The sequence below is a fragment of the Myotis myotis genome, unplaced genomic scaffold, assembly GCF_014108235.1.
Source record: "Myotis myotis isolate mMyoMyo1 unplaced genomic scaffold, mMyoMyo1.p scaffold_m19_p_20, whole genome shotgun sequence".
NCBI classification, from domain to species: Eukaryota; Metazoa; Chordata; class Mammalia; order Chiroptera; family Vespertilionidae; genus Myotis; species Myotis myotis.
The window spans coordinates 12814666-12839612 of NW_023416325.1; the positions used below are offsets into that span (position 1 = coordinate 12814666).

A 24947-nucleotide genomic window follows, 5' to 3' on the forward strand; every position below is an offset into this window, starting at 1 on the left:
CGAGTAGGGTCCCAATGAGCCATCTGTTCTTAAGAGTATGGACCAGAGCCCTGGTCCGTTTGGCTCAGTGGATAGAGCGTCGGCCTGCAGACTGAAGGGTCCCGGGTTTGATTCCGGTCAAGGGCACATGCCTGGGTTGTGGGCTTGGTCCCCAATAGGGGGTGTGCAGGAGGTGGCCGATGAATGATTCTCTCTCATCATTGATGTTTCTCTCTCTCTCCCTCTCTCTTCCTCTCTGAAATCAATAGAAATATATTTTTTTAAAAAGAGTATGGGCCCTGACCAGTTTGGCTCAGTGGATAGAGCGTCGGCCTGTGGACTGAGAGGTCCCAGGTTCGATTCCGGTCAAGGGCGTGTACCTTGGTTGCGGGCACATCCCCAGTAGGAGATGTGCAGGAGGCAGCTGATCGATGTTTCTCTCTCATCATTGATGTTTCTATCTCTCTATCTCTCTCCCTTCCTCTCTGTAAAAAATCAGCTGCCTCCTGCACACTCCCCACTGGGGATGTGCCCGCAACCAAGGTACATGCCCTCGACCGGAATCGAACCCGGGACCCTTCAGTCCGCAGGCCGATGCTCTATCCACTGAGCCAAACCGGTTTCGGCAAAAAATATATATTTTTAAAAAGAGTATGGACCAGCATGTCACCTGGTTACTGGTGGTCTTCACACTACACAGCCACCACCCAGGGGTCCCGAGTTGCACAGGGTACCAGTTTTCCTGAGTGCCCTATAGAATGGGGGTCACTCCTGGTTGAGACACACAACCAACACAGAGTAAGAGACTTTCCCTGACCCCTTATGCTGAGAAGGGGGCCCTAATCTTGTACTCTTACCCCAGAGCGACTCAGGTCATCTATAATAATAAAAGCATAATATGCTAATTGGGCTGGATGTCCTTCCAGACGACCTTCCGGACGAAGCCAGGGCTGCGAGGGAAGCCCAGGTCCCGGGCGCCAGAGGGAAGCTGGGGAAAGGAAGGCCTAATCTTGAACAAATTTTGTGCACTGGGCCTCTAGTAAATACATAACAGGCTCAGGAGGGACCAGCAAGTAGAACACAGCTCAGTGCAACAGGCAAGCTCATCCAGGAAGTGGGGAACCAATTCACTCACCACAAGCTCATCCAGGAAGTGGGGAACCAATTAACTCCGTGACCAAGAGCAAGAGAAGAAAGACCTCAGACCCGGATGGTGTGGTCAGTGGTTGAGCATCGACCTATGAACCAGGGCACATGCCCAGGTGTGGGCTCGAACCGCAGTAGAGGCATACAGGAGGCAGCTGATCAATGATTCTCTCTCATCATTGATGTTTCTCTCTCTCTCCCCCTCTCCATTCCTCTTGGAGATCAATAAAAATATATTAAAAAAAAAAAAAAAAAGATCTCAGAAGTTGGCAGGCCCAGCCTGGACCATGCCAAGTGTTCAGCAGTTATTTTGTGGTCACTCCATGAAAATGCGATGGACTCGCTTCCAATTAATAGGTCAGCTGTCGAGGCTGATGACATTTCACACAACAGGAATATCTGAAAGAAGCTTCTTTTAATTATTTTTATTTTTTAATATGTTTTATTGATTTTTTACAGAGAGGAATGGAGAGGGATAGAAACATCAATGAGAGAGAAACATCGATCAGCTGCCTCCTGCACACCTCCCACTGGGGATTAGGCCACAACCAAGGTACATGCCCTTGGCTGGAATCGAACCTGGGACCCTTCAGTCTGCAGGCCGACGCTCTATCCACTGAGCCAAACCGGTTAGGGCGTAAGAAGCTGCTGCTTCTTTTTTAAAAAAATATATTTTTATTTATTTCAGAGAGGAATAGGGAGAGATAGAAACATCCATGATGAGAGAGAATCATGGATCAGCTGCCTCCTACAAGTCCCCCACTGGGGATCAAGCCCACAACCCAGGCATGTGCCCTTGACCGGAATTGAACCTGGGACCTTTCAGTTCTCAGGCCAACACTCTATCCACTGAGCCAAACTGGCTAGCGCAGTGGTCGGCAAACCGCGGCTCGCGAGCCACATGCGGCTCTTTGGCCCCTCGACTGTAGCTCTTCCACAAAATACTGACTTCTGCGCATGGGCCATGAAGTTTCAGTCGGTATTTTGTGGAAGAGCCACAGTCAAGGGGCCAAAGAGCCGCATGTGGCTCGCGAGCTGAGGTTTGCTGACCACGGGGCTATGGCCGAAAGAAGCTTCTTAATCACGCAACGGACTCATTGGAGAGCAGGTGGGCACAAGCGGCTCCTGCCAAGTGTGCGTCAGCCTTCAGCCCGGCCTGGGTGGGATGAGGGCAAGTTCTGGGTGGGGGCCGGGGTCCCCGGTCTGCAGCTCCACAGGAGCCATGGGAGTGCCTGTGGGGCAGAAGGAAAGGAGGACTTGACCACTGTTAGCGGTCAAACATCAAAAACAAAATCTGGCAGTGCCCTCGGCGGTCCCGGCTCTGTCTCTTCTTCAACAGTGTTTGGACGGAACAGACCCAGGGACACCCCTCCTTCCAGCCTCCGACCACCCTCCAGCGTCTCATCCAGTCACCACCTTCAGAACCACCTTCAAGACCAGCCAACACACCGGGTTTTTATCTACCTTAACTCCTTGCCCAACAACCACGAGCTCCCAAATTTGTCAGAGTTATTCCACCGAGGGGGAGGCTGCGGTCAACCGCCTGGCCAGCCTGCCTCTGCGGCCCCCACACCTACCTCTCTGGGGGCTGCTATTTCCACCGCAAAGATGTAGCTCTCGAGGGCGTGGGCCACTGCTTCCGAGAGATGGCGGAGAAGAGGCGTGAGGGCACTGAGCGTCTCTTGAATTTGCAAAACCAGCGAGGTGGCTGCATTCTCTTCCAGGACGTGCTGAGGCCTTCCCAGGACGAGTGGCCAAAACTCAGGACGCCGTGGCCTCGCAGAGGAACCTGAACCAGGCCCTTGTGGAGCTGCGGGCCCTGGTTCTGCCCGCACAACCCTCAGCTCTGTGACTCCGGGAGAACCACTTCCTGGGTGAGCAGGTGAAGCTCAGCAAGAAGATGGGCAACACCTGGCTCACCTCCGCAGGCGGCCCCCAGGCTGGGCTGGGCGAGTGTCTCTTCGAAAGTTTCACCCCCAAGCACCACCAGGAGCCTGTGGAGCCCAGAGGCCTTTGAGGGGCCCCTCTGCATCCCCTGGTGCCTGGCTTTTGCCTGAGCCTCACCCTGAAAACCCCTAGCCGTTCTTTTAACCGCCCTGAAGCCCACTCCCATGCATTGGACCGCATGGAAACAATACAGCTTTTTGCAGCAAACACACAAAAAACAAAATCTGACTTTATTTCATTTCACCCCTGATTGTGACACTGTGATTTTTAATAAGAAGTATATATTTGGTCTTTGCTCTCTTTCTGGCAAAGAGCTCCTAAAACCCCTGAAATTTGCAATTTGCTAAGTGATAAGGTGGGAAGGAAACAATCTCTCTCTCTCTCTCTCTCTCTCTCTTTTTAATATATTTTATTGATTTTTTCAGAGAGGAAGGGAGAGGGATAGAGAGTTAGAAACATCGATCAGCTGCCTCCTGCACACCCCCCACTGGGGATGTGCCCGCAACCAAGGTACATGCCCTTGACAGGAATCGAACCTGGGACCCTTGAGTCTGCAGGCTGATGCTCTATCCACTGAGCCAAACCGGTTAGGGCTCTCTCTCTCTTTTTCTCTCCCCCACTCCCTCTCACTCCCTCTTCCTTCCCCCCTTGCTCTCTCTGAAATCAATAAACATATCTTTGGGTGAGGATTAAAAGAAAAAAAGAATTCTCATTTATTGCTGTTTGCAAAATTGTTCAGCCACTTTGGAAGACAATTTGACAGTTTCTTACAAAACGAAACATTCTTTCTTACTCTACAACCCAACAATCCTGTTCCTTGGTATTTACCCAAAGGAGTTGAAAACTCATGTCCATAAAAAAAACCTGCATGTGGATATTTAGAGCAGCTTTATTCATAATTGCAAAAACTTGGAAGCTGCCCAGAGGCCTGTCAGTAGGTGAATGGATAAACTGTGGTACATCCAGACAATGCAGGAGTATTTATTTATTTTTATTATTATTTTTATACAAGACTACACATTTATTTTCAGAAAAGACTGAGTACCTTGATTACTGTAAATCTGGATGCTGGGGCCAGAAACATACTTTTCAACAGATAGCAAACCCAGGTATTTAAAAACTGAAACACCTTCCGTCATTATTCCACAAAAGGAAGCTTGCTCTAGAGCTGGGCTAGCGACTGCTTTGTTACAGCTGCCTTCCATTAAGAGATCATAAAATCTTTTTTTTAAAAAAACTTTTGGGCCCTAGCCAGTTTGGCTCAGTGAATAGGACATTGGCCTGCACACTGAAGGGTCCCAGGTTTGATTCTGGTCAGGGGCACATGCCCCTGTGGCAGGCTTGGTCCCCAGTGGGGGGCGTGCAGGAGGCAGCTGATGGATGATTCTCTCTCATCATGATGTTTCTCTCTCTCTCCCTCTCTCTTCTTCTCTCTGAAATCAAGAAAAATGTATTTAAAATAATAAAAAATAATAAAATGATGTGCCCCAGGTGGTATAACCAGGAGACCTTCCTTTCAAAAAGAAAAAAAAAAAAAACTTTTGGTGGAGGGAATACAAAGATTGTCGTGTTCTTCTTTTGGCTTTTTAGTGATTTCCAAATGCCCACGGACGTGGTATGTGGAGAGTCACAGCTGAAAGTTGTGTAGTGAAATGAGAGGCGGTCCCCCCTGGAAAGTTCAGCAGCAGAGTGCTATCATTTCCCTCAGTAACATTTCCAGGTGAGCGGTCCTGTTACCTTCAGGCCAATTTTTAAATAAACCCGCAACTCCCCCAACCTTCACCAGGTGCTGTCTGGTGAGGGGGTATCGCAGTGAAAGGAATCTACGATAGAAAGACATCACTGCTCTCTCACCAGAAACACGAATTGCGGTAGAGCTGTGACCACCGCTACCCAGACCTGCAATCGTATTTAGCCCTAAAAAGAAATGGGCTCTCAAGCCAGAGACAGACATGGAGGAAACGTGAATGCATGAAGCAAAACTATGAAGAAAGTGAAAAGATCAGTGGTTGCCAGGGGTTAGCGGTGAGGAAGGGATGAGTAGGAAAAGCACAGAGGGTTTTTAGGGCAGTTAAAAGATAGGGTCAACATAGTATGATACTGTAATGGTGGGCTTGTCATTATACATTTGTCCAAACCCATAGAATGGACACCATCAAAAGTGAGCCCTGCCCTGGACAGTTTGGCTCAGTGGATAGAGCGTCGGCCTGTGGACTCGTGGGTCCTGGGTTCAGTTCTGGTCAAGGGCACATGCCTGGGGTTATGGGCTCGATCCCCAGTAGGGGGCGTGCAGGAGGCAGCCAATCAATGATTCTCTCTCATCATTGATGTTTTTATCTCTCTCCCTCTCCCTTCCTCTCTGAAACCAATAAAAACATATATTTTTTAAAAAAGTGAGCCCTAATGTTAACTCTGTACTTTAGTGATAATGATGTGTCACTGTAGATTCATCAGTTGTAACAAATGTCTCACTCTGTAGGTAGAGATAGTGGGGGAGGCTATAGGAACCTCTACTTGTTCAACTTTTCTGTGAATCTAAAACTGCTCTAAAGAAATAAATTATATTTTTTAAAAAACACACACAACAACAACTTTGACCTAAGTGTTTTCCCTTGGGGCCTTCCTAAAGGGCCTGATGATGGGAATCACCGTAAAAACGAACCAAAGTTCAGCGATTCTGCTAAAGGTGACCCCTGCTCCCAGCTTAGTGTGGGCCTCTGGGCTCACTGACGTTGTAGCCTGTGGCTGAGTTTCCTCCCCTCCGGTGGCCGACCACATGCATTTGTGATGCTGGGACCAGAAGGGGCACAACACTCATTACCTGACTGCCCACAGGTAGCACATTCCTGGGGAGATTCAGCGGTCACTTCTGCACAGAGCATGGAGAGGCGATGGGCTATGGTGAGGTACAGGGCTCTGTGCCTCAGTGAGATGCTTACATAGCAACTGGTCCACACTACACCATGTCAGATGGGGGCCCCCTCTGACAGCAGGAGAGCTGTATCACAGCGGTCCTGTCACCAGGCTTTTTTCTTTGGGCTCTTCACTGTGCTGCCACGGCCAACCGCTAGATGGCACCGTTGTTCCATTTCCACCTGGTGGGCAACCGGTTCTACAGTGTTGGGAGGCAGTCCTATTGGCTGTTCTAAATAGACTCCGGGAGGCCAGCCCACAGAAGGCAGCACATGTATCAGGAATGTCCATTGTAAGGTCTCTTGACCTATGCTTGCACCTCTCCTCTCAAAATGCATGTCAGACCATTAATCAAAAACCACTGGAGCCGAAGCCGGTTTGGCTCAGTGGATAGAGCGTCGGCCTGCGGACTGAGGGGTCCCAGGTTTGATTCCGGTCAAGGGCATGTACCTGGGTTGCGGGCACATCCCCAGTGGGAGATGTGCAGGAGGCAGCTGATCGATGTTTCTCTCTCATCTATGTTTCTGACTCTCTATCTCCCTTCCTCTCTGTGAAAAATCAATAAAATATATATTTTTTTAAAAAAAACAACAAAAAAGACCACTGGAGCCCTGGCTGGTTTGGCGCAATGGCTAGAGCATCACCTGCGGACCAAAGGCTCCCAGGTTCAATTACAGTCAAGGGCACATGCGAAAGTTGCGGGCTCGACCCCCCAGTAGGGGGCGTGCAGGAGGTAGCCAATCAATGATTCTCTCTCATCATTGATGTTTCTATCTCTCTCTCCCCCTCCCTTCCTCTCTGAAATCAGTAAAAATATATTTTAAAAAAACCCACTGGAGGGAACCAAGATGTCCTTCAGTAGGTGAATGGATAGTAAACTGGTATCAAGACAATGGAATAGGAATTATTTCTTTTTTTTTAAATATATTTTATTGATTTTTTACAGAGAGGAAGGGAGAGAGATAGTTAGAAACATCGATGAGAGAGAATCATCGATCAGCTGCCTCCTGCACATCTCCTACTGGGGATGTGCCCGCAACCCAGGTACATGCCCCTGACCGGAATCGAACCTGGGACCTCTCAGTCTGCAGGCTGACACTCTATCCACTGAGCCAAACCAGTTTCGGCAGAATTATTTCTTTTTGCTAAAAAGAAATAAGCTATCGGAGAACCAAGATGGTGGCAAAGGTAAATGCCTCCCACAACCACATCAAAATTACAACTAAAATACAGAGCCATCATTCAGAACCGCCTGAAAGCTGGCCGAATGGAAGTCCTACAACTAGAGAAGTAAAGAAGAAAGCACAGCGAGACTGATAGGATGGGCGGAGGCGCGGAATGGGCTGGTCTGGCACCCGCGTGTGGCGTTTTTTGTTGTTTTTTCTAAAAATATTTTTATTGATTTCAGAGAGGAAGAGAGAGGGATAGAGAGACAGAAACATCAATGATGAGAGAGAATCACTGATCGGCTGCCTCCTGCATGCCCCCCACTGGGGTCAAGCCTGCAACCCAGGCATGTGCCCCTGGCCAGAATCAAACCTGGGACCCTTCAGTCTGCAGGCCGACGCTCATCCACTGAGCCAAACCGGCTAGGGCTGTGGTGTTTTTTTAAATCAGAAGGGAGATCATCCCTGTCCTTGCAAATGCCGTCTGTGAGGAACAAGGGGTCCCAGGCCCACACCAGCCCTCCAGCCCAGGGTTCCAGAGCTGGGAAGAGAAGTCCCTGTAACTTCGGGCTCAAAAACCAGCAGGGATGTGTCTGAGTGACATGGAGGCTGCTGGAATCCCAGTGTTCCTCTTAAAGGGCCCGAGCACAAACTTACACCATCTCGCTTCTTCTGAGCTCCAGCACTGGGTGGCTCTGGGGGACCCAGACACACATATGGGGAGAAACGGGATTGTCTGGCATCTGGGGGACCCAGACACATACGGGAGGGACTGGATTTTCTGGGCTCTTCAGAGCTGAGTCGAGCCCAGAAGAGCCGAGCCTACCTCTCTACTCCTATAAGTAATCAAATGAAGTAAAACATCCCTTAACCGAGCACCAGCTCTGGGGACCTAGGGTCCACCCTTCAGGACTGGGCTCGGCCCTTAGAGACTAGCTTCACCTTTGAGGGTCTTAGCTCTGCCCTTTGGGTCTGGGCTCAACTCTTCCAGGCTAGTAGGGCTCTTCGGGGCTAGGGTCACCGCTGGGGACTAGCTTTACCTCTTTAGGCCCCGACTGCACTCCTTGGAGCAACGCTAGGCACTTAGGGGCTAGGCCAGGGGTGGGCAAACTTTTTGACTCGAGGGCCACAATGGGTTCTTAAACTGAACCAGAGGGCCGGAACAAAAGCATGGATGGAGTGTTTGTGTGAACTAATATAAATTCAAAGTAAACATCATTACATAAAAGGGTACGGTCTTTTTTTTCAATAGTTTTATTCATTTCAAACGGGCCGTAGTTTGCCCACAGCTGGGCTAGGCTCTGACCTTCTGGAGTGGGCTCAGCTGTTCGGGGTTAGATTCGGCTCTTTGGAGCTAAGCTCAGCTTTTGGGGACTAGGCTGAGCTCTTTGGGGCTTGGCATGGCTCTTAGGAACTAGGGTCATTCCTTGGGGACTAGCTTCAGCTCTTAGGGCTAGGCTCGGCCCTTTGAGGATTGGCTTGGCTCTTTGAGGTTAGCTTGGTTCTTTGGGGTGAGCTCAGCTTTTAGGGGCTATGCTTGGCTCTTCATGGATAGGCTCAGGAACACGGGTGGGGCGACTTTCTCCCAGACAGGGGTGCTGCAGGGGTTATTGTTCCTGTGCTGGGAACTCCCATGTCGCAGGGCTGACTGGCAGCCATATCTGAGTCTCAACCAGCTTGGAGCACACTGTTTGCTCTGCCCTGGGGATTCCCTGAATCCTGCCCCATCCAATTTGCAGCCCTACCCAAGCTATTTGCAGCAGCTTTTCAATATGAATGGTCTGTCCTTGCTCAGGCTTCAGACTTTGCTAAAATCTCTCAAACAAGCTGCAGCTGGTGATGGCATGCTCCAAACCTATTAATAAAAGGCTCACGCCGGGACCAGTTTGGCTCAGTGGATAGAGCGTTGGCCTGCGGACTGGGGGGCCCCGGGTTCGATTCCGGTCAAGGGCATGTGCCTTGGTTGTGGGCACGTCCCCAGTGGGGGGTGTGCAGGAAGCAGCTGATTGATGTTTCTAGCTCTCTATCTCTCTCCCTTCCTCTCTGTAAAAAATCAATAAAAACAACAACAACAACAAAAAAAAGGCTCACAACCGGCATTAGCATCAGCCTTCCTTGCTTCACAGCTGGGCATCTCCTGGGCAACTCCAAGCCCAATACAAATAGCAACCCCCCCCCCCACCCTCCGCACACCTCCTACCGGGGATCAAGTCCACAACCTGGGCATGTGCCCTGACTGGGAATTGAATCAATGACCTGTTGGTGCATGGGTCGACATTCAACCACTGGACCACACTGGCCAGGCACTAACCAACTTCTAGACTAAACCAGGTGACCTCAGCCCTGCAACTGGACCTCACTAGAAGATGGACTGTCCTTGATGATGATCCCAGGTGCAATCATCCCTGATCCACGCCCCACTGTACCCCATCAGATGTCCCCTCCACCTAGACTTCCTTTTCCTCTCCCACTTACCCTCCTCTTCCTCCTCGTGGGCCCCAACCTCACCTGTCTTTCAAGACTGGCTCTCTGCTTCCCAGACCTCTGCTCTTCTAACCCCACCCATATACTCCTGTCCTCGAAGGAGGCATTGCCAAGCATCTGGGTGAGTGTCACCAAAGTGTACCAATTGTTGTTCATGTCAAAGGCATCCACTCACTCACCCGTTCATCTCACAGCCTCTCTGCTAGAGCTCAAGGAAACTTTTGTGGCAGCACAACTCTTTCCATACACTGGCCACATCTCCAACTCGTCTTCCCAGTGGGTATAAACTCTTAATTGATTCAAGCTCAAAACAGACAAACACACAAACAGATAAGACTAACAGAGGAAAGACCACACGGTCAGATCATGAAATTGAAAGAATCTGGTACCAGAAATCAGAAAGTCCGCAAAAAAGAATGAAAATCCACTTCTAACTGTAACGACGAACAAGAGCCCAGAGCACAGGACCAGAGTGGGACTGCCCGGGGAGGGGAGGTCCAGGCTGGCAGTCAGGAGTGGCACACGAGGCCTCCAAGAGGCCCACTACCTGGAGGGAATGAACAGGGACCCAGAGGCCAGGTTCAACCCATACCAAGTCAAGGCCCCAGAACTGGGGGGGCAGGGGGGGGGATGCAGCAGACACTCGGGGAGAGGATTTTATTCAGGCTACGGTAACAGGAAGAACGTTCATTAATGAGGAACATCTGCAAGGAAAGGAGGGGCTTGGGTTTCTCTGGCAGGTAAACAAGGAGTCACAAGGAAGAGTGAGGGCAAAGTGGTCCTTTAGGCCCAGCCATTTCTCAGAGCACAGAAGAATGGAGACATCTCCCAACCATCGCTGCTTTTCCTGCGCCCCAATATACACGTGGGGCTCAGGAAAATCTCAATATGGTCAGTTTCTGAGTGCTTGGTGGATTGTGTGTTTCCACTGTGTGTGTCTGGAGGCATGCTGTGCATGTGCAGAACTCATCTCTTTGTTTCCATCAGCCGTGCGTGTGTGTTTCAGAGTGAGGGCCCATCTCAGCCTTTAGTTGGGTCTGGTGGGCTGTGTGGCTGTTGCAGGCTGGCTATCTGTTCCTGTGTTTCTGTTTGTTGTGGGCTGTGTATGTTTCTTGGTGTGGCTGTCTCTATGTATCTCTGCGTCAGGAAATGTGTGTGTTTATAAGGTGTCTCATGGTCCTATGGATCTGGTGGTGTGTATATGTGTTGCACGGAGATTCTGTTTGTCTTATGGCATGTGTGTAGGTGACTCAGCATGTCCATCTGGGTGTCTCTGGTGGAGGGTGTATGTGATTGCAAAGTGAGTGCCTCTCGATGCTTCTGTGAGTCTGAGCTGTGTGTGTGTGTGTGTGTGTGTCTGTGTGTGCTGCAAGGTTGTGCCTGTGCTGTGGTTTTCCTGTGGCCCGTGGTGTGTGTGTGTGTGTGTGTGCTGCAGGGTTGTGCCTGTGTTGTGGTTTCCCTGTGGCCCATGGTGTGTGTGTGTGCGTTGCAGGGTTGTGCCTGTGTTGTGGTTTCCCTGTGGCCCATGGTGTGTGTGTGTGTGTGTGTGTGTGTGTGTGTGTGTGTGTGTGTTTTGCAGGGTTGTGCCTGTGTTGTGGTTTCCCTGTGGCCCATGGTGTGTGTGTGTGTGTGTGTGTGTGTTGCAGGGTTGTGCCTGTGTTGTGGTTTCCCTGTGGCCCATGGTGTGTGTGTGTGTGTGTGTTGCAGGGTTGTGCCTGTGTTGTGGTTTCCCTGTGGCCCATGGTGTGTGTGTGTGTGTGTGTGTGTGTGTGCTGCAGGGCTGTGCCTGTGTTGTGGTTTCCCTGTGGCCCATGGTGTGTGTGTGTGTGTGTGTGTGTGTGTGTGCTGCAGGGTTGTGCCTGTGTTGTGGTTTCCCTGTGGCCCATGGTGTGTGTGTGTGTGTGTGTGTGTGTGTGTGTGTGTGCGTTGCAGGGTTGTGCCTGTGTTGTGGTTTCCCTGTGGCCCATGGTGTGTGTGTGTGTGTGTGTGTGTGTGTGCGTGCTGCAGGGTTGTGCCTGTGTTGTGGTTTCCCTGTGGCCCATGGTGTGTGTGTGTGCCCTGCGACAAGCATCTCTCCTGGTGTTCCTGTATCTGCAAAACATAGTGTGCATTGTGGAGGGAGTCTTTTCTTCTGTTCTGCGCATCATCTGGACTGTGTGTGTGTCTTGTGGGGTGATGATGCCTTTTTGTGTTGCTGTGGGCAGGTTGTACATGTATGCTTGTTGCAGTGCATGTCTGTCCCAGTGCTTGATTCATTTGGTGTGTGTGTGCAGAGTTGCATGATGTGTTTCTGTGTGTGGTAGGTTGTGTGTTTGTGTTGGCGAAGGAGTATTTCTTTGAGTCTCGTTGTATGTGTGGGTATATGTTGCAGTGCGTGAGTCAGTCGCAGTGTTTTTGTGGGTCTGGTGGTGTTTGTGTTGTGGGTGTCTCAGCATTTCTGAGCCTGGCATTGTGTGTGTAACTGTCTGTGTGTGTCTGCGTTCCTGTTTGGAACCGGCTGGGCCCAGGCCTTCTCCAGTCCCACATTCCTCCCGCTCCTTTGTGCTCTGTGCTACAAAAAATATTTGCGTTTTCCACGACTCATAATTTTTCCTCCTCAATCGCTACCAGATGTGGGCCCTGTGGTCCTGGTCCCCATGGCAACGGAGGTTCCAGCAGCCGCGGTTCCTTTTGTGGCGCCTGCCCTGGGAGCTGGCACTGCTGCAGGCCCGAGGGGGTGGGGAGGGAGTGCATGTCGGACAGGGGGGTTTTGAAGGGTCCCAGCAGCTCCTTCCCCAGATGGCCACCTGGGTCATCCTGTGTGGGGGAGCTTCTCGGCCTAGGTCCTGCCTGGCCTACAGGCCACAGCATCTGACCAGCAGGGAGGTAAGTGGCAAGGGTTGGAAGCCGAAAGTTCAGGAAGCGCCCCTCCACAGAGGGGTTCCTGCAGGTTAGGGTCTGGAACACCTGGAAGTCTCCCAGGGCAGGGGAAGGAGAGACCCCAGGAAAGTCCTGGTTGATGTGACCACTACTGGTCCAGGCCGGGGGGAGAGGGAGAGATGGAGCTAACTAGGGGTGAGGGGGTTACAGCAAGAGTGTGGCTTGAGCCACTGCACTGTCCATCCCCACCCCCTCAGTCACTGCCCTAACCTCAGGTTCAGCTGGTCATCTGCTCCTCCGGGCAGACTTTGAACCTGTGTTCTCAACCCCAGCAGCCAGCATGGCCCGGTGCCCAAATGGATCAGAGGCCAGCCAGCCGCAGGGCCAGAGCTGGGAGGATACCCAGCTGGCCCGAGGGAAGCAGCGTGTCCTGGATATGGAGCCCGCGTGCTGCCTCATCAGGCCAGATGCAGAGACTCACTGTGTTGATGCCAGCCCTGCCAGATGTCCCCCCGTGGCATGAGGCTATCCCCACTCAGATGGCTGGGTCCCTGTATGGGTCACTGAAGTTGACCTCAATGTGGTATCCAGCCAGAGAATTGCCAGGTGAGATCTCTGAGGTGCCAGCATTGGTCAGACTCTTGTGGTGCTGTGGTCCACAGGGCGGGGGTGGGAGGTGGTTGGAGAATCCTGGCAGAATCTCCTGATCCAAAATGCTGGGAAAGAGGCCAATAGGCAGAGGCAGGGAGATAGAAGTTCAGATAGATGGAGGACAGTGGGCACCACAGAGAAATAAGGCTCTGTAGCTGTGCAAGGGCCCTTAGGAGGCCAGATCAGTGAAGACACTGGGAGACAAATGGCAAGATAGAAGGTCAGGCCAGAGTGTGTGTGTGGGGAGGGGCGGGGAGGAGGGGAGGACTGCCTTTGAGGCCAGCCAGGGCTCTGGGCCAGGCCCACTTTCCTCCCTCTACCCCCAACACCCCCGGACCAGCGGGGTAGGTGGTGAGAGTTTCCGGCTGAGGACAAGGAGCCCATTGAGGCGGACAGCGGGGCTCTGTGCAGTGCCCGGCTGCCTTGTTTGTGCCAGATGAGGCCAGGCTGGAGGCTGTGCCCGTGGCCCACTGCCCCCTGTCCCCAGCCTCTGACCTGACCTAGCCACACCAAACAGCTCGGAGCCCCCAAGTGTAACAACAGTGGCCAGAGGGGAAAGCACAGGTCAGACGCAGCCCCACACACCCACGCCTTATCGTCAAGGGGCTCCACCTGATTTGTTCTGACCCACTGGTCATCCTGGGAGGATGGGGAGGGCCAAGGTGGGTGGGAAATTAACTTGACAAATGAATGATAGGCAGATGGACACAACTGGCTTCCAACGTGGTCCCGGGAGACCCATCCCTGGACTCCCAGGCTCCGCTCAGGTTAGGGGTCCTGGGGGTGTGAGTGCCAGCTTGGCGACATCCTTGTCCTCGGCTCCGCAGACAGGAAGCAGTCAGAGCAAGAGGGGGGAAAGGCACTTTATTAAGAAAGCTTTGGCCAAGCCCCTGCAGGGAGGAGCCCATCCTGGGGCACCCGGATGAGGGGGGAGCAGCCCTGTTGGGGGCCTATAAATATGTCTCCTCAGGCTACTGGAGTGCCCCTGGGGTTCCCACCAGTGTGTGGGGTGGTGGGAGGCCATCAAAACCAGCTGACGGCTGAGGGGCCAGGGCTGGGAAGGCTGGGGCGGCGGGAGCAGGAGAGGGGAGGGTGGGGAGGATTGAGCCCTGGGTGCTGAGTCTCCTGGGGAGCAGAGGCCAGCCCTCCTCCCCAGGGTCTGGTCAACCAGAGACCCTGATGCCCCGCCAGGGGAAAGGGCCCGGGGCTGCGGGAAGGCAAGGAGGCTCCAGCCAGAGGCGCCAGGCCCTGGCCATGAGAGGCAGACGGGGCAGAAGTGCTTCTGGCCTCAGGCAATGAGAAGGCAGGCCCAGCCAAGTGCACACCAGGCCAGTAAGAGGTGGTCTCAGGGCAGAACCCTCCCGTCCTGGCCTTTTAGAGACCCGGGCTGGCCTGAGACCTACATAACTCGGCCAATGCAAAGGGAGCCGTCAGCTAAGCGCCGGTCAGGCCTTGACCAATGGGAGCCGCCGCTGGGGCCTGAGCCAGGGAGACCCAGGATCCCTCCGGACCCATGACTTCGGCCCCCCCGCGAGGCCGGGGCGCCCGGGAGCCGCCCAGCGGGCGCGGAGCAGGGGTGGCAAGCAGCGCTGCGAAGCCGGCGGAGCTGCGGGCCGCCCGCTACAGGGTGGGCGCACCCGCCCTGCCCAGCTCGCCCGCCGCTTCCCGGCTCTTCTTGCGCGGTGGCTTCTGGATGGGGGTTTTCTTCCGGGGGGTGTCGGGCAGGGGTGCGCCAGCCGCCGCCTTCTCGGGACCCGGGGCCTCGGGCGCGGGGGGCGTGAGCGCCGGCGAGGCCGGCAGCACCGAGCGCTTGGCCTTCTGCGGCGGCGCCGGCTTCTCCCGGGGGCTGTGTGCGCCCGGGGTCCCCTCGGCGCGGCCCAGGCTGCGAGTCTTGTCGCGCAGCTCGGCGGCCAGCATGGAAGCGGCCTCGGGCGCGCTGCGCGGGGGGCCGCTAGCGTCCGTGGGCTCCGGGAGGCCAAGGCCGCGGCCCCGCGCCCGAGCCCGGGGCGGGGAGGGCGCGGCCAGGGCTGGCTCTTCTTCGGCCAGCCCCGGGGGCCGTGGCGTCGGGTCCTGGGTCCGGGAGCTGCCGGGCTCTTCCGGCCGCGCCGAGGTGTCGCTGGGTGTCCGTTTCCTCTTGCTGGGGCTGGGCGCCACCTCGAGGCCCGGGGGAGATGGTGAAGGCGCACGGGCCGCGCCGGCAGCGCCTTGCTTGCCGTGAATCCAAGATACCTTGGGCTTGGTGGCGGGGTCGGGTGGCGGCGGCTTCCTGCGCTCCGGCGACGGTGAAAGCGACAGGCCTCCAGCCTCTCCCCGGGCCCGGGCCGGCCGGGCCTCGCGCCGGGCCACGCACGCGTACAGCGCCCCGCCGGGCCCCTCCACACTGGACGCGGACCGCTCGCTGTCGGAGGATGCGGGGAGGGGCGTCGCCTCCTCCGACGGCGCCGGGGTGGCCACGGGCGCGGGGGCCGGCGCCTGCGCCTCCGCTGGGGCGGTGGGGACCTCCCGGTCTCGGCTCTCGGTTGCCGCTTCTGACAGAGAATGAGCGGGGCGGTCACCGCAAACAGAAAGCGTGCCCGAGCCATCCAGCCTCCACGCACAAACCTTCGCCTTCTCTTAGGCCCTCGCTGGTCTTCGTCCTGGCACCCAAAGCGCTAACCACAAATCTAGTTCTTAGCCCCCCGAGCTGTGGCTGAATGCTGGGGGGTGGAAGGCACGCTCCCAGCTAAAGCTCCATCCAACCTCAGCCTCGGCCTCGGCCGCTCCCCTCCCCTCCCCTCCCCCCACATCCCCAGCCTGGAGGCCACCCACCATCATCAAATGGAACCCTTTAACACCTGCAGGAGGATTACATCTCCTTTAACAGCTAAGGCTTCTAAGGCTCAGGTTAGTCACCTGCCCAAGGTCATCCAGGTGGATGGGCAGGGTAGGAAAGAAGCCAGAATCTCAGCCAGGCAAGCTCCTTCCTGCCGCTTGTGGGCCAAGGTGTGTGCCCGTATTTTGTAGACCTCCCTCCTGTCAACTCCTACTCGGGCCCAGAACCTTCTCTCTACCTGGTCTCTCTCCCGGAAATGAACCTGGGCTGTGGTTAGAGAAAAGAGAGCCCACCCATCTCCCCAGACCCCACCTCAGTTCAACGCAGGGCAGCACAGAACCCCGCTCTGCAGCCTCAGCTGTGAGCCCAGCCCCCCGTTAACAGCACCACCACACCATCCCTCTCCATGCTGCCTGTACCCCGGAGCACAGAGATCTTTTAAGCTGGAGCATTTCCCTGGGCCGGAGTGAGGCTTAAGCAGAGTGTGCTCACCCTCGTGGGGCACGCAGTACACCGGGCCTTCGTCAGTGGTGTCGAAGGAGGAGAATGAGGCCCGGGAAGACCAGGATGGTGAGGGCTGCTCCAGCCCCGACGGTGGCTCCAGGAAGCTGCAGTTGAGTGTGTTATCCAGGTCGTGATGGGCCACTAGGGGAAGAGGGAGGCACGGCTGCCAGGGGGCGTGCCCTGCCTCAGAGCCTGTGCCCTCCATAGCCCTCCTGCCACAAATGATGGAGCACCAGCCCTACCCTGCCTGAGGGTGGCACAGGCAATTCAACAGGCAGAGTGACAACAGAAGCAGAACCCCTCACCCAGGGCCCTTTGGTAGGGCGGAGAGCTCCAGAAAGGACCCAGGGCACTGCAGGGGATCCAGGCAGGACCCTCTCCTGCCAACTGGTGCCAGCAATTCCCTTGCACAGGTGCCACAACTCCAGGTGAACACACCAACATATACTCCTACAAACTGGGGAGTTGGGGGGGGCCTGTCCGACCCAGATGTCCACACACCCTCATGGCACCCCAGATGCAAGCACCTCCCACACCTGCCTGCACACCTAGGCCTCCTACCTTCCTCCCTGGGTTCGCGTACATTATCATCCCCTTTTCCTTCTCTTCCGTCGCACCACCCCCACGCCCACCCACATCAACATTCAGGGCCCGGCATTTCCCCACACCGACACCTTCACACCCATTTCCCAGCAGCCTCTTGCGGAAGAAGGTGTTCCCCCAGAGACCCTGTGCGGGTATCTTTACCTACGACCTTGGGTAGCTTCTGCCTGCGGAGCGGGATCCGGGGCAGCTTCATGCTGATGCGGCTGAAGCGTCCGCACAGTCGTTGTGGCGGCTTCTTCCTCCCAAGTGAGAGCTCCCTGCGGGGAGGGGGCGGGGCCTGAGTGAATGGGGCGGGGCTGGGGGCGGGGCCTAGAGGGAGGTTCATTCTCCGAGGGAGCGGAAACAGAAAGGGAGGGGCCTGAGCTAAAGAGAGGGCGGGGCCAGGGGCGGGGCCAGGGCCAGGCGGGAGACAGGTGGGTACCGAAAGGCACCGCAGCGCGACTGACAGGGTGCGTCCCTAGCCCAGGAGAGCCGGGCCGCGTGGGGCCTCACCTGTGCGCGGGGTCCTTGCCACGGCAGGCGCAGCAACAGCCGAGTAGCGAGAGCAGCAGACCCAGGAGCAGGGCGAGCAGCGCGCCCGCGCCCATCACACCCTTGCGCTGGTTGGTCTCTGTCGGTTATTAGGATCAGGGAGGGTGCCAGCAACCTCCCCACCCCGCCCCCCGCCAGCGCACCAACTCACCCAGGCGGCAGGCACCAGTGACTGGGTCGCACGAGTCCTCATGGCAGCTGCAGGCCTGGGCGCAATCCACACCGTGGAGGCCGGGCGGGCACGTCAGGTTACAGCTACGAGGGAGGCTCAGGTTCAGGGAGGGCCACAGCGACCCTCCGCGATGCCTCCCACCCTGGCTCCTGCGGCTGGCTAACCCCTGTCCTGGAGCTCTATTCTCTAAGGACTGATGCCCACCTCCACTTCGGGGCACATACTCTGCGATCCCTGTTTTAGAAATGAATGTGTGTGCACACCAGTGGGAAGGAGCCTGGGGGACCGGCCAGTGGCCACTGGGCCGCAGTGCCCATCCCTGAGACTGACTCTTGTGTGGATGGGAAAGGGGCTGCCCGATCAGGCCCTTGGCTGTAAGTGGAGGTCCCCGCTCGCTCTACACCAGCTCAGGTGCACCTCAGGAGCCCACTGACCACAGGCTGAACTGGACGTCGGATCCAGCTCAAAGTGCCGGCTCGAAAGAGTCTGTTGTCATTCCTTAGCCAAGGTAAGGGGGCCAACGTTGAAGGGTCAAGCCTTGGTCCCACCAACATAGAAGCACCTGGGCGTCTGGCTGGAGCCCTGTGTCAGGTTCATACCCCCGCCCCCTTTAGGCCCCGGGCACTCACTGGGGCCCATGGACACCAGGGCTACACAGGCATCGCCCGGATTGGAAGTCGCAGTGACCACTGCCGCAGTCGACGCACACAAATGCGCAGTCCTCGCCGTAAGTGCCATTGCTGCACTTGGTTTCGCACCTCGAAACGCGGGGAGGAGGGTTAGTGGAAATGGGGGCAAACGAACCCAAGCCCACAAAACCCTCCACCAAGGGCATCAGGGGCGGTGGGGCAGCGGGACTGGGACCGATTATGGCACAGGTTGCTCACCGGTCGCCGATCCAGCCTGCGTTGCAGCGCGTGCACTTGCCAGTGACGTGGTTGCAGGCGTGCCCGTCGCGACATGGCGGGCAGCGGTGGCTGCAGCCCTCGCCGTAGAAGCCAGTGGCGCAAGGCTGGTCGCACTTGGTGCCGTTCCAGCCGGGCTCGCAGGTCACACAGCGGCCCTCCGTCACCGTGCACGGCTGCTGGCCCTTGCACTGACCGCATCTAGGGAAGGAAGGGGCGGGAGGCTAGGCGGGGCCCGGAACCACCTAACCCCCGCCTCCTTTGGCAGCCCTTCTTCCTCCCCTCCCCCGCCCCCCTCCCGGCCGGGGCCCGCGCCCACCTGCGGCGACAGCCCAGGCCGTAGAAGCCGGCGGGGCACGTCTCCCGGCAGTACTTGCCGCGGAAGCCCGGCTCGCAGGCGCACGTGCCGTCCACCGGGTGGCAGCGGCCGCGGAAGCACTGACAGTAGCGCTCGCAGCGCGCGCCGAACGTTCGCTCCCGGCACTGGCAGCGGCCGCTCTGTTGCTCGCAGGGTGACGTGTTGCAGGCGCACTGATTGTTGCAGCTGCGGCCCCACCAGCCTGCGTGGCACAGGCACGCGCCCGTCTGTGGGTCGCAGCGCGACGTGGCACTGCAGTAGCACGCGCTGGAGCACTGCGCGCCCCACCAGCCCGGCTCGCAGCGGCACGCGCCGCTCCGCGGGTGGCACGCGCCGTGCTGGCACTGGCACGCGTGCTCGCAGCGTGCTCCCCAGCGCCGCGCGTGACACGTACACTGGCCGGTCACATCCTCGCACTGCCCATGCGGGTGGCAGATGCACAGCTCCTTGCAGTCGGGTCCCCAGAACTGGCGCGGGCACTCTGCAGGGATGAGCGGAGACAGTGGCAGGCCCCGGCACTCTGGAGGGAGCCTGGGGCCCACCCTGAACCGGCCAGAGTCCCCACCCACTCCCCACCCCGGCTTCGGGGAACCGGCTCTCACGCTGGATCGGGTTCCCGGATCAGACCCCGCCCCTCTCACAGACCACGCCCATCTCTCTAGAATCCAGCCCCACTGCCCAGCGCTCACTGGTGTCGCAGTTGGCACCGAAGTAGCCATGGCGGCAGCGGCACTCGCCAGGCCGCACGCACACCTCGTTCTCTGAACACGTGGAGTTGCCTTCGCACACCGCTGCGGACAAGAGGGGACCTGAGCTGCCCTGCCTCCAGCCCCCACCCACTGCCCCCACCCCCACTGCCCAGGTCTCCAGGATGTCCCACTCACCGATCCCACACTCGTCCCCCTGCTGCTTCCAGCCGGCACAGCACATGGGCTCCTGGGAGCTGCAGGCAGAGAGAGGAGCCTGAGCCCCAATCCCCCTCATGGCAGGGGCTTCCTGCAACCTCCACTCTGCCTTGGGGGAGTGGTTATCATGGCCTTGCTTTGTATGAGGGTCAGGAACTATTGTAGGTTTGGGAGAGTAGTAGCGAATGAGACACACATTCCAGCCCTCCAGCATATGGCACCAAGAGGTGCAGAGGGCAGACCACCAATAGACCTAACTTCTAAGAACTTCCCAGTTCTCTCTACAGGGTCTCCCCATCCCACCTAACTCTCTGGACCATCCTCCCCAGCCACTAGGCCTGAGAAAGAGACCCCAGGTGTCCCAGGAGGGGCAGCAGTGACAGGGGCTGGGGAAAGGTCCCTGGATCTCCAGGACCTGCTCAAGTGTGGCATTCTGAAGTGCCAAGGCAGATGTGCAGCCTCTGGGTGAGGTGGGTAGACACAGTGAGGAATCCACTCAGTGGAGGTGCCTCCTAGAGGGGCAGGGCACACCTGGGGAGTTCTCCACAAGCGTAAGGGAGGTAAAACTGGGAGGTCTCCAGGGCAAGAGTTGAGGTGTAGGAAGGAGATATTAAAGCACCTACTTACATGTTTTTAAAATCTTGTTTAATTTTATTTGGCTTTACAAGGTACAAGTCACCTCAGTAGGAGGCATATCATTTAGAACTGTCACATTTCAGGGTAGTACAGCGTCCAAAACTCTGGGCTGATGGGGTGTGTGGGCATGAAGGTTTGGAGGCCCCGCACAAGGGCTAAAATGCGGGGTGCCCACATTTGGGGGGCAAAGTAGGCTGAGGAGGAACAGATGCTCAGACGCAGGTTCATAGGGTCCCATCAAACCTAGAAGAATGTCATCCGAATCCTAAAGGCACACAGCAGCCATTCATTTTAGAGAAAAGGAGTGGGCTTCTCCAAAGGAGAGGAACCGGGATGGGAAGAGGTTGGGAGGGGGCCTACGGACCCTGGGTGAGTGGTCCAGGCTGGGAAGGGAAAGGCTGCCCCCCATCACCGGCTCAGAAGATGCCCCACATCCCCAGGATGTTCCAGGACATCAGCACACCCTGAATGGGGCCTTGGGACCTCACCCCACAAAATAACTCGATTCTCCCTCAGGCCCAAGATGTGGGACCTGGGAACAGGACCCATAAAAACCTCAAAGGGGAGGAATGGGGCTCAGCTGATTTTCCACAAATTGAACTGGATGCCTGACACAGGGAACACAAAGGCCTGGCTTCTCCTGCCCCCCCATGACCTGCACCCCCTAGGCCTGCCCCAGAGCTCCCGGTGCCCATCTACAAGTAGGTCCATCACCCTCGGCCTTTTCTGCCAGTTCTGAACCCAAGTCCCTGGGAGGAGAGCCCCTGTAGGTGTCCTCCTGATGGAATGGTCCTGGAAGCACGACCGCCTCCTGCCTGGCCACGTGATTCTGTGGGTGAGAGCCTGTTGTAGGGCGCCAGGAAGCTGGATTTGATGCCTGCCTCTGCCCCTTGCTATGTGACCTTGGGCGCAGAACTCAACCTCTCGGACCTTCAGGCTCCTTCCTGTAGAATGAGCCCATGGGTTTGGCAGGAAGATTACACCAAGATGTCTCAAGCATTTGGCACAAACGAAGAGCTCAGCCAGCCCACACTGAACAGGCTTCGGGCTCCTATACCAGTTGCCTCTCCTCTGCCCCCGTGGACACCCCTCCTCTGGCTTCCCCACCCCCAGGCTCTCTCCTCTCTGGAAGCTCACTGGTCCCATCTACATGCTGACAATCCAAGCCTGGGAGCCCTCCAGGGGGCCCTCCTTCCAACACTGAATGCCTAGCTGCCGCCCCACCATCACAGGGAAGTCCGGTCCTTGCAGGCTGGGAGGCCGAATCCCCAGAGCTGACCCTGACTCTCGCACACACACTCAGAGTGGATCTAGGATGGGACAGGCCACTTCTCCCCTGCTCTGCCCCAGCCTGGAAGAGCCACCCTGGCTCTCCCTGATTTTCCCTGATCCCCCAACTGGCCCCACATTCTGCCCCCCTGCCCCTCGTTCCTCTGCCACCTGAGAGTCAACCCTTGTCAGATGCCAGCCCTCCTCTGCACAAAGCCCCCGGGGAGTTCCCATGGCCTTCAAAAAACTCAAGTCCTTAGAGCAGTGGGCAGACCCCACTGTGGTCGGCCACCCTTACTCTGGCCTCTCCACCACCATCCCCCCTCCCAGGCTCTTGTCAGCCCCCAGGTCCTTCCCCAGGCCCTCTGCACTCAGAGCCTCACCCTGGACACCACAAGGCACTGCCTCCTCTTCCGTGGGCCTCTGCCCACTTATCACCTCGCAGTGGGTCTCCCAGATCACCCTAGGGAAGCAGCACTCCCCACTGAACACCTCTAGCACGTGCTGGATGGCAGATGATTTGCTATAAGTTTCCTCCACCACCCGGGCAGGGGTGTTTCTCTCCCCTGTTGCGCCCCTGCACCAACCACAGGCCTGGCACACGTGAGATACATGGGTTTTACTGGCTGTTGCTCCCCTCCCCTGGTCCTCCGACCTCTGGGGAAAGGGAACTGCTGGGGGGAGCCTTGGGAGAGTAACAAAAAAGAGCGGCTGTCCTTCCCATTAATCAGCTCCACCCATGAAGTCACCCCCTCCACTGCATGAGGAAGGCCCAGAGAGGTGAAGCGATTCGCCCAGGGCCACACAGTGGGGAGAGCGGCAGCAACAGGATTTGAAACCCAAACTCGAGCTCTTGGCGAGTAGAAAAGGCCGCCTCATGGGGAGGTCTCAGGGCTGCGGGGAGTGGGAGCGAAGGGCTCAGGCTTCCGACAGCTCCAGCCGGCCACCCACCGGATCCCCAGCACCGACCCCGAGGGGAGGAACAGCTGAGGCTGAGCCGCAGGGCCCGCAGCGATCGCGCCCTCCCCCTCTCCAGGCAGGGCCCCGCCCGCCACCGCCGCTGCATTCCTGGGGCCGGGAAGGCCCGGGAGGCTGTGTCGGCGTCGATGCGAAGCAGATGGCGGGCCTGGCCGGCCCCCGCCCCAGAGGCGGGGCTCGCAGCGGGGAGGGGTCTGCGCGCCTCGGGATCCAAGCTCGGAAACCCCGCGCGGCCCCCGCGCAGCCCCTTGTCTAGGGCGACGGCCGAGCCCCAGGACGCGGCCTCCTAGAGCTCAGCGGCCCGGGGCGCCCCGACGGGACCCAGCTGGGTGCCCCACGGCAGCCGCTCCAGCTTCCCGCCCGCGCGGCTCCTCCCCACACGCCGGCTCCTTGCCCCCAAGCGGAGATGTCCCGACCTCGCCGTGGCCTCCGACTGGCCGACCTGGTCCTCCAGCTCCTGCGCCCTCTGATGTTCGCCCCCCGCCCCCGGCAGGCCTGTCGCGTGCCTGTCCCACACTGGCTTCCCCACCGGGAGTTTCACGTACTCCGAGCCGGTGCACGTCATTGTCCTTTCCGTTCCCGCTTCTGGTTCACTCTGAGCACCGGCTCCTCGATGCCCACCTCTACCACCGCCCGCCTCCCAACCGCGCCCGCGCTTTCCAAGAAACTCATCGGATCGGTCCTTCGAGTCTCACTGCCCCGGACCTCCCGGCTCCCGCCCCCACCGCACAGCTCCATCGCCTCCGACCCTCACCGTCCTCGGAGCTGGAGTCACACTCACGCCGCGGGCCTTTGCACATACCATTCCATCTGTCTGGAATGCCCTTCCCCGACCTCTTCCTACGGCCCGCACAACCCCGCCCAAGGCTCCCTTTTTCCAGGTCTGAAATCTCGGCCCCCGTGTGAAACCCCTCCCGGCGCCCACTGCACCCCGTCTCCCCTCTGCTGACTTCTCGCCCGGGGTATCCTCGGATGCTCCGTCGTGGCCCGGTGCCCAGTCTCGGCCTGGAGCGGAGCCGGCGTCGGCGAGGGTGGCTGAAGGGGCCGGCGCTTTGGGCGCAGGGAGGTCCCGGATGCCACCCTCCCCCATGCCGGGTCTCCCCTCTCCCCCGGCCCCGAGCGTCCTCCTCGGCCTCCCTCCCCCAGCCAGGCCGGGCTCCTACCCGGACGCACGGCACACGTTGCGGCCGCGCGGGTTCAGCTCCTCGGGCGCCCCGGGGCTGGGCAGCAGCCAGAGCAGCAGCAGCAGCGGCGACAGCAGCGGCGGCAGCGGCCCTCCGGCTCCCCGGCGCCGCGCCGGCCCGGCCCCCCGGGGCCCTGCGCCCTCCATGCGGCGCGGGGCAGGCGCGGGGCGGGCGCGGACGCGGGTGCGGCCGCAGCAAGAGCGGCCGGAAGCGGAGTGCGTGGCCGGGCGGGGGGCGGCAGGAGGGGCGCCGGGCCGGGCAGGAAATTCCACATCGGCTCCCTGATCCCGGGCCAGCCGCGGCCGGCCAGGCGGCAGCGCCCGCCCCGCGCGCCAGACCCCACCCTCCGGCCGCGCCCCCGCCCCTCCGCGCGGCCCCCGCCCCCACGCGGCAGCTCTCAAACTTGGGGCGAACTTGGAGGCGGCCAGCCGAGCGCCGGGAGAGGGCGGGGCCACGGGGCCCACCCGAGGAATCTTCGGTCCCCCGGTATTTCCCTTCCCTCCCCAGACCTTGTGGAAAAGCCACCCCTGCGAACTCACTGTGCGGCCAGGCCCAGAGCAGGAAGGGAGCTGGGGGACAAGAGCGCGACGCACCAAAGTCCCCCTTGTCCCCAGCGCCTCGGAATCGGCCATGGGAGGATGTCCCACAGACAACCCAGGTCAAGGCCGCCTCTGCTGCACTGCCCCCCTCACTTCCCCAAGCCCTGTGGTGCCCAGCTGGGTGGCCAGCCTCTTCTGCACACTCAGTGCAAAGCCTGCAGTGGACGGAGCAGGATGCTTCAGGCCTGTGGATAGACTCGGTCTGGACCAGAGGCCTGGGCTGAGGGGGTTCTCGTAGGAATGAATTGGAGAGATGGCAGGGAGATAGAATGGCCCAGCCATGGGCTCCCCCAGAATGTGGGGGTAAAGGCAGAGGAAGCAGGTGGAAGAGCTCCGGGACAGA

The 24947-nt window shown here is 58.0% G+C and overlaps 1 protein-coding gene across 1 annotated transcript; it reads right to left on the reverse strand.

Moving 5' to 3' along the window:
• Positions 1–13990: 13990 nt before the first annotated feature.
• On the reverse strand, positions 13991–24322 carry SCARF2 (scavenger receptor class F member 2). Its single transcript, XM_036354236.1, has 11 exons — positions 23985–24322; positions 19918–19976; positions 19723–19824; positions 18995–19514; positions 18658–18876; positions 18400–18528; positions 17750–17853; positions 17560–17677; positions 17209–17324; positions 16450–16602; positions 13991–15673 (listed from the first exon to the last, which is right to left on the reverse strand). Exons 1-11 carry the CDS (start codon positions 24149–24151, stop codon positions 14766–14768), a joined length of 2595 nt encoding a protein of 864 aa, XP_036210129.1. The 5' UTR covers positions 24152–24322; the 3' UTR covers positions 13991–14765.
• Positions 24323–24947: the final 625 nt, after the last annotated feature.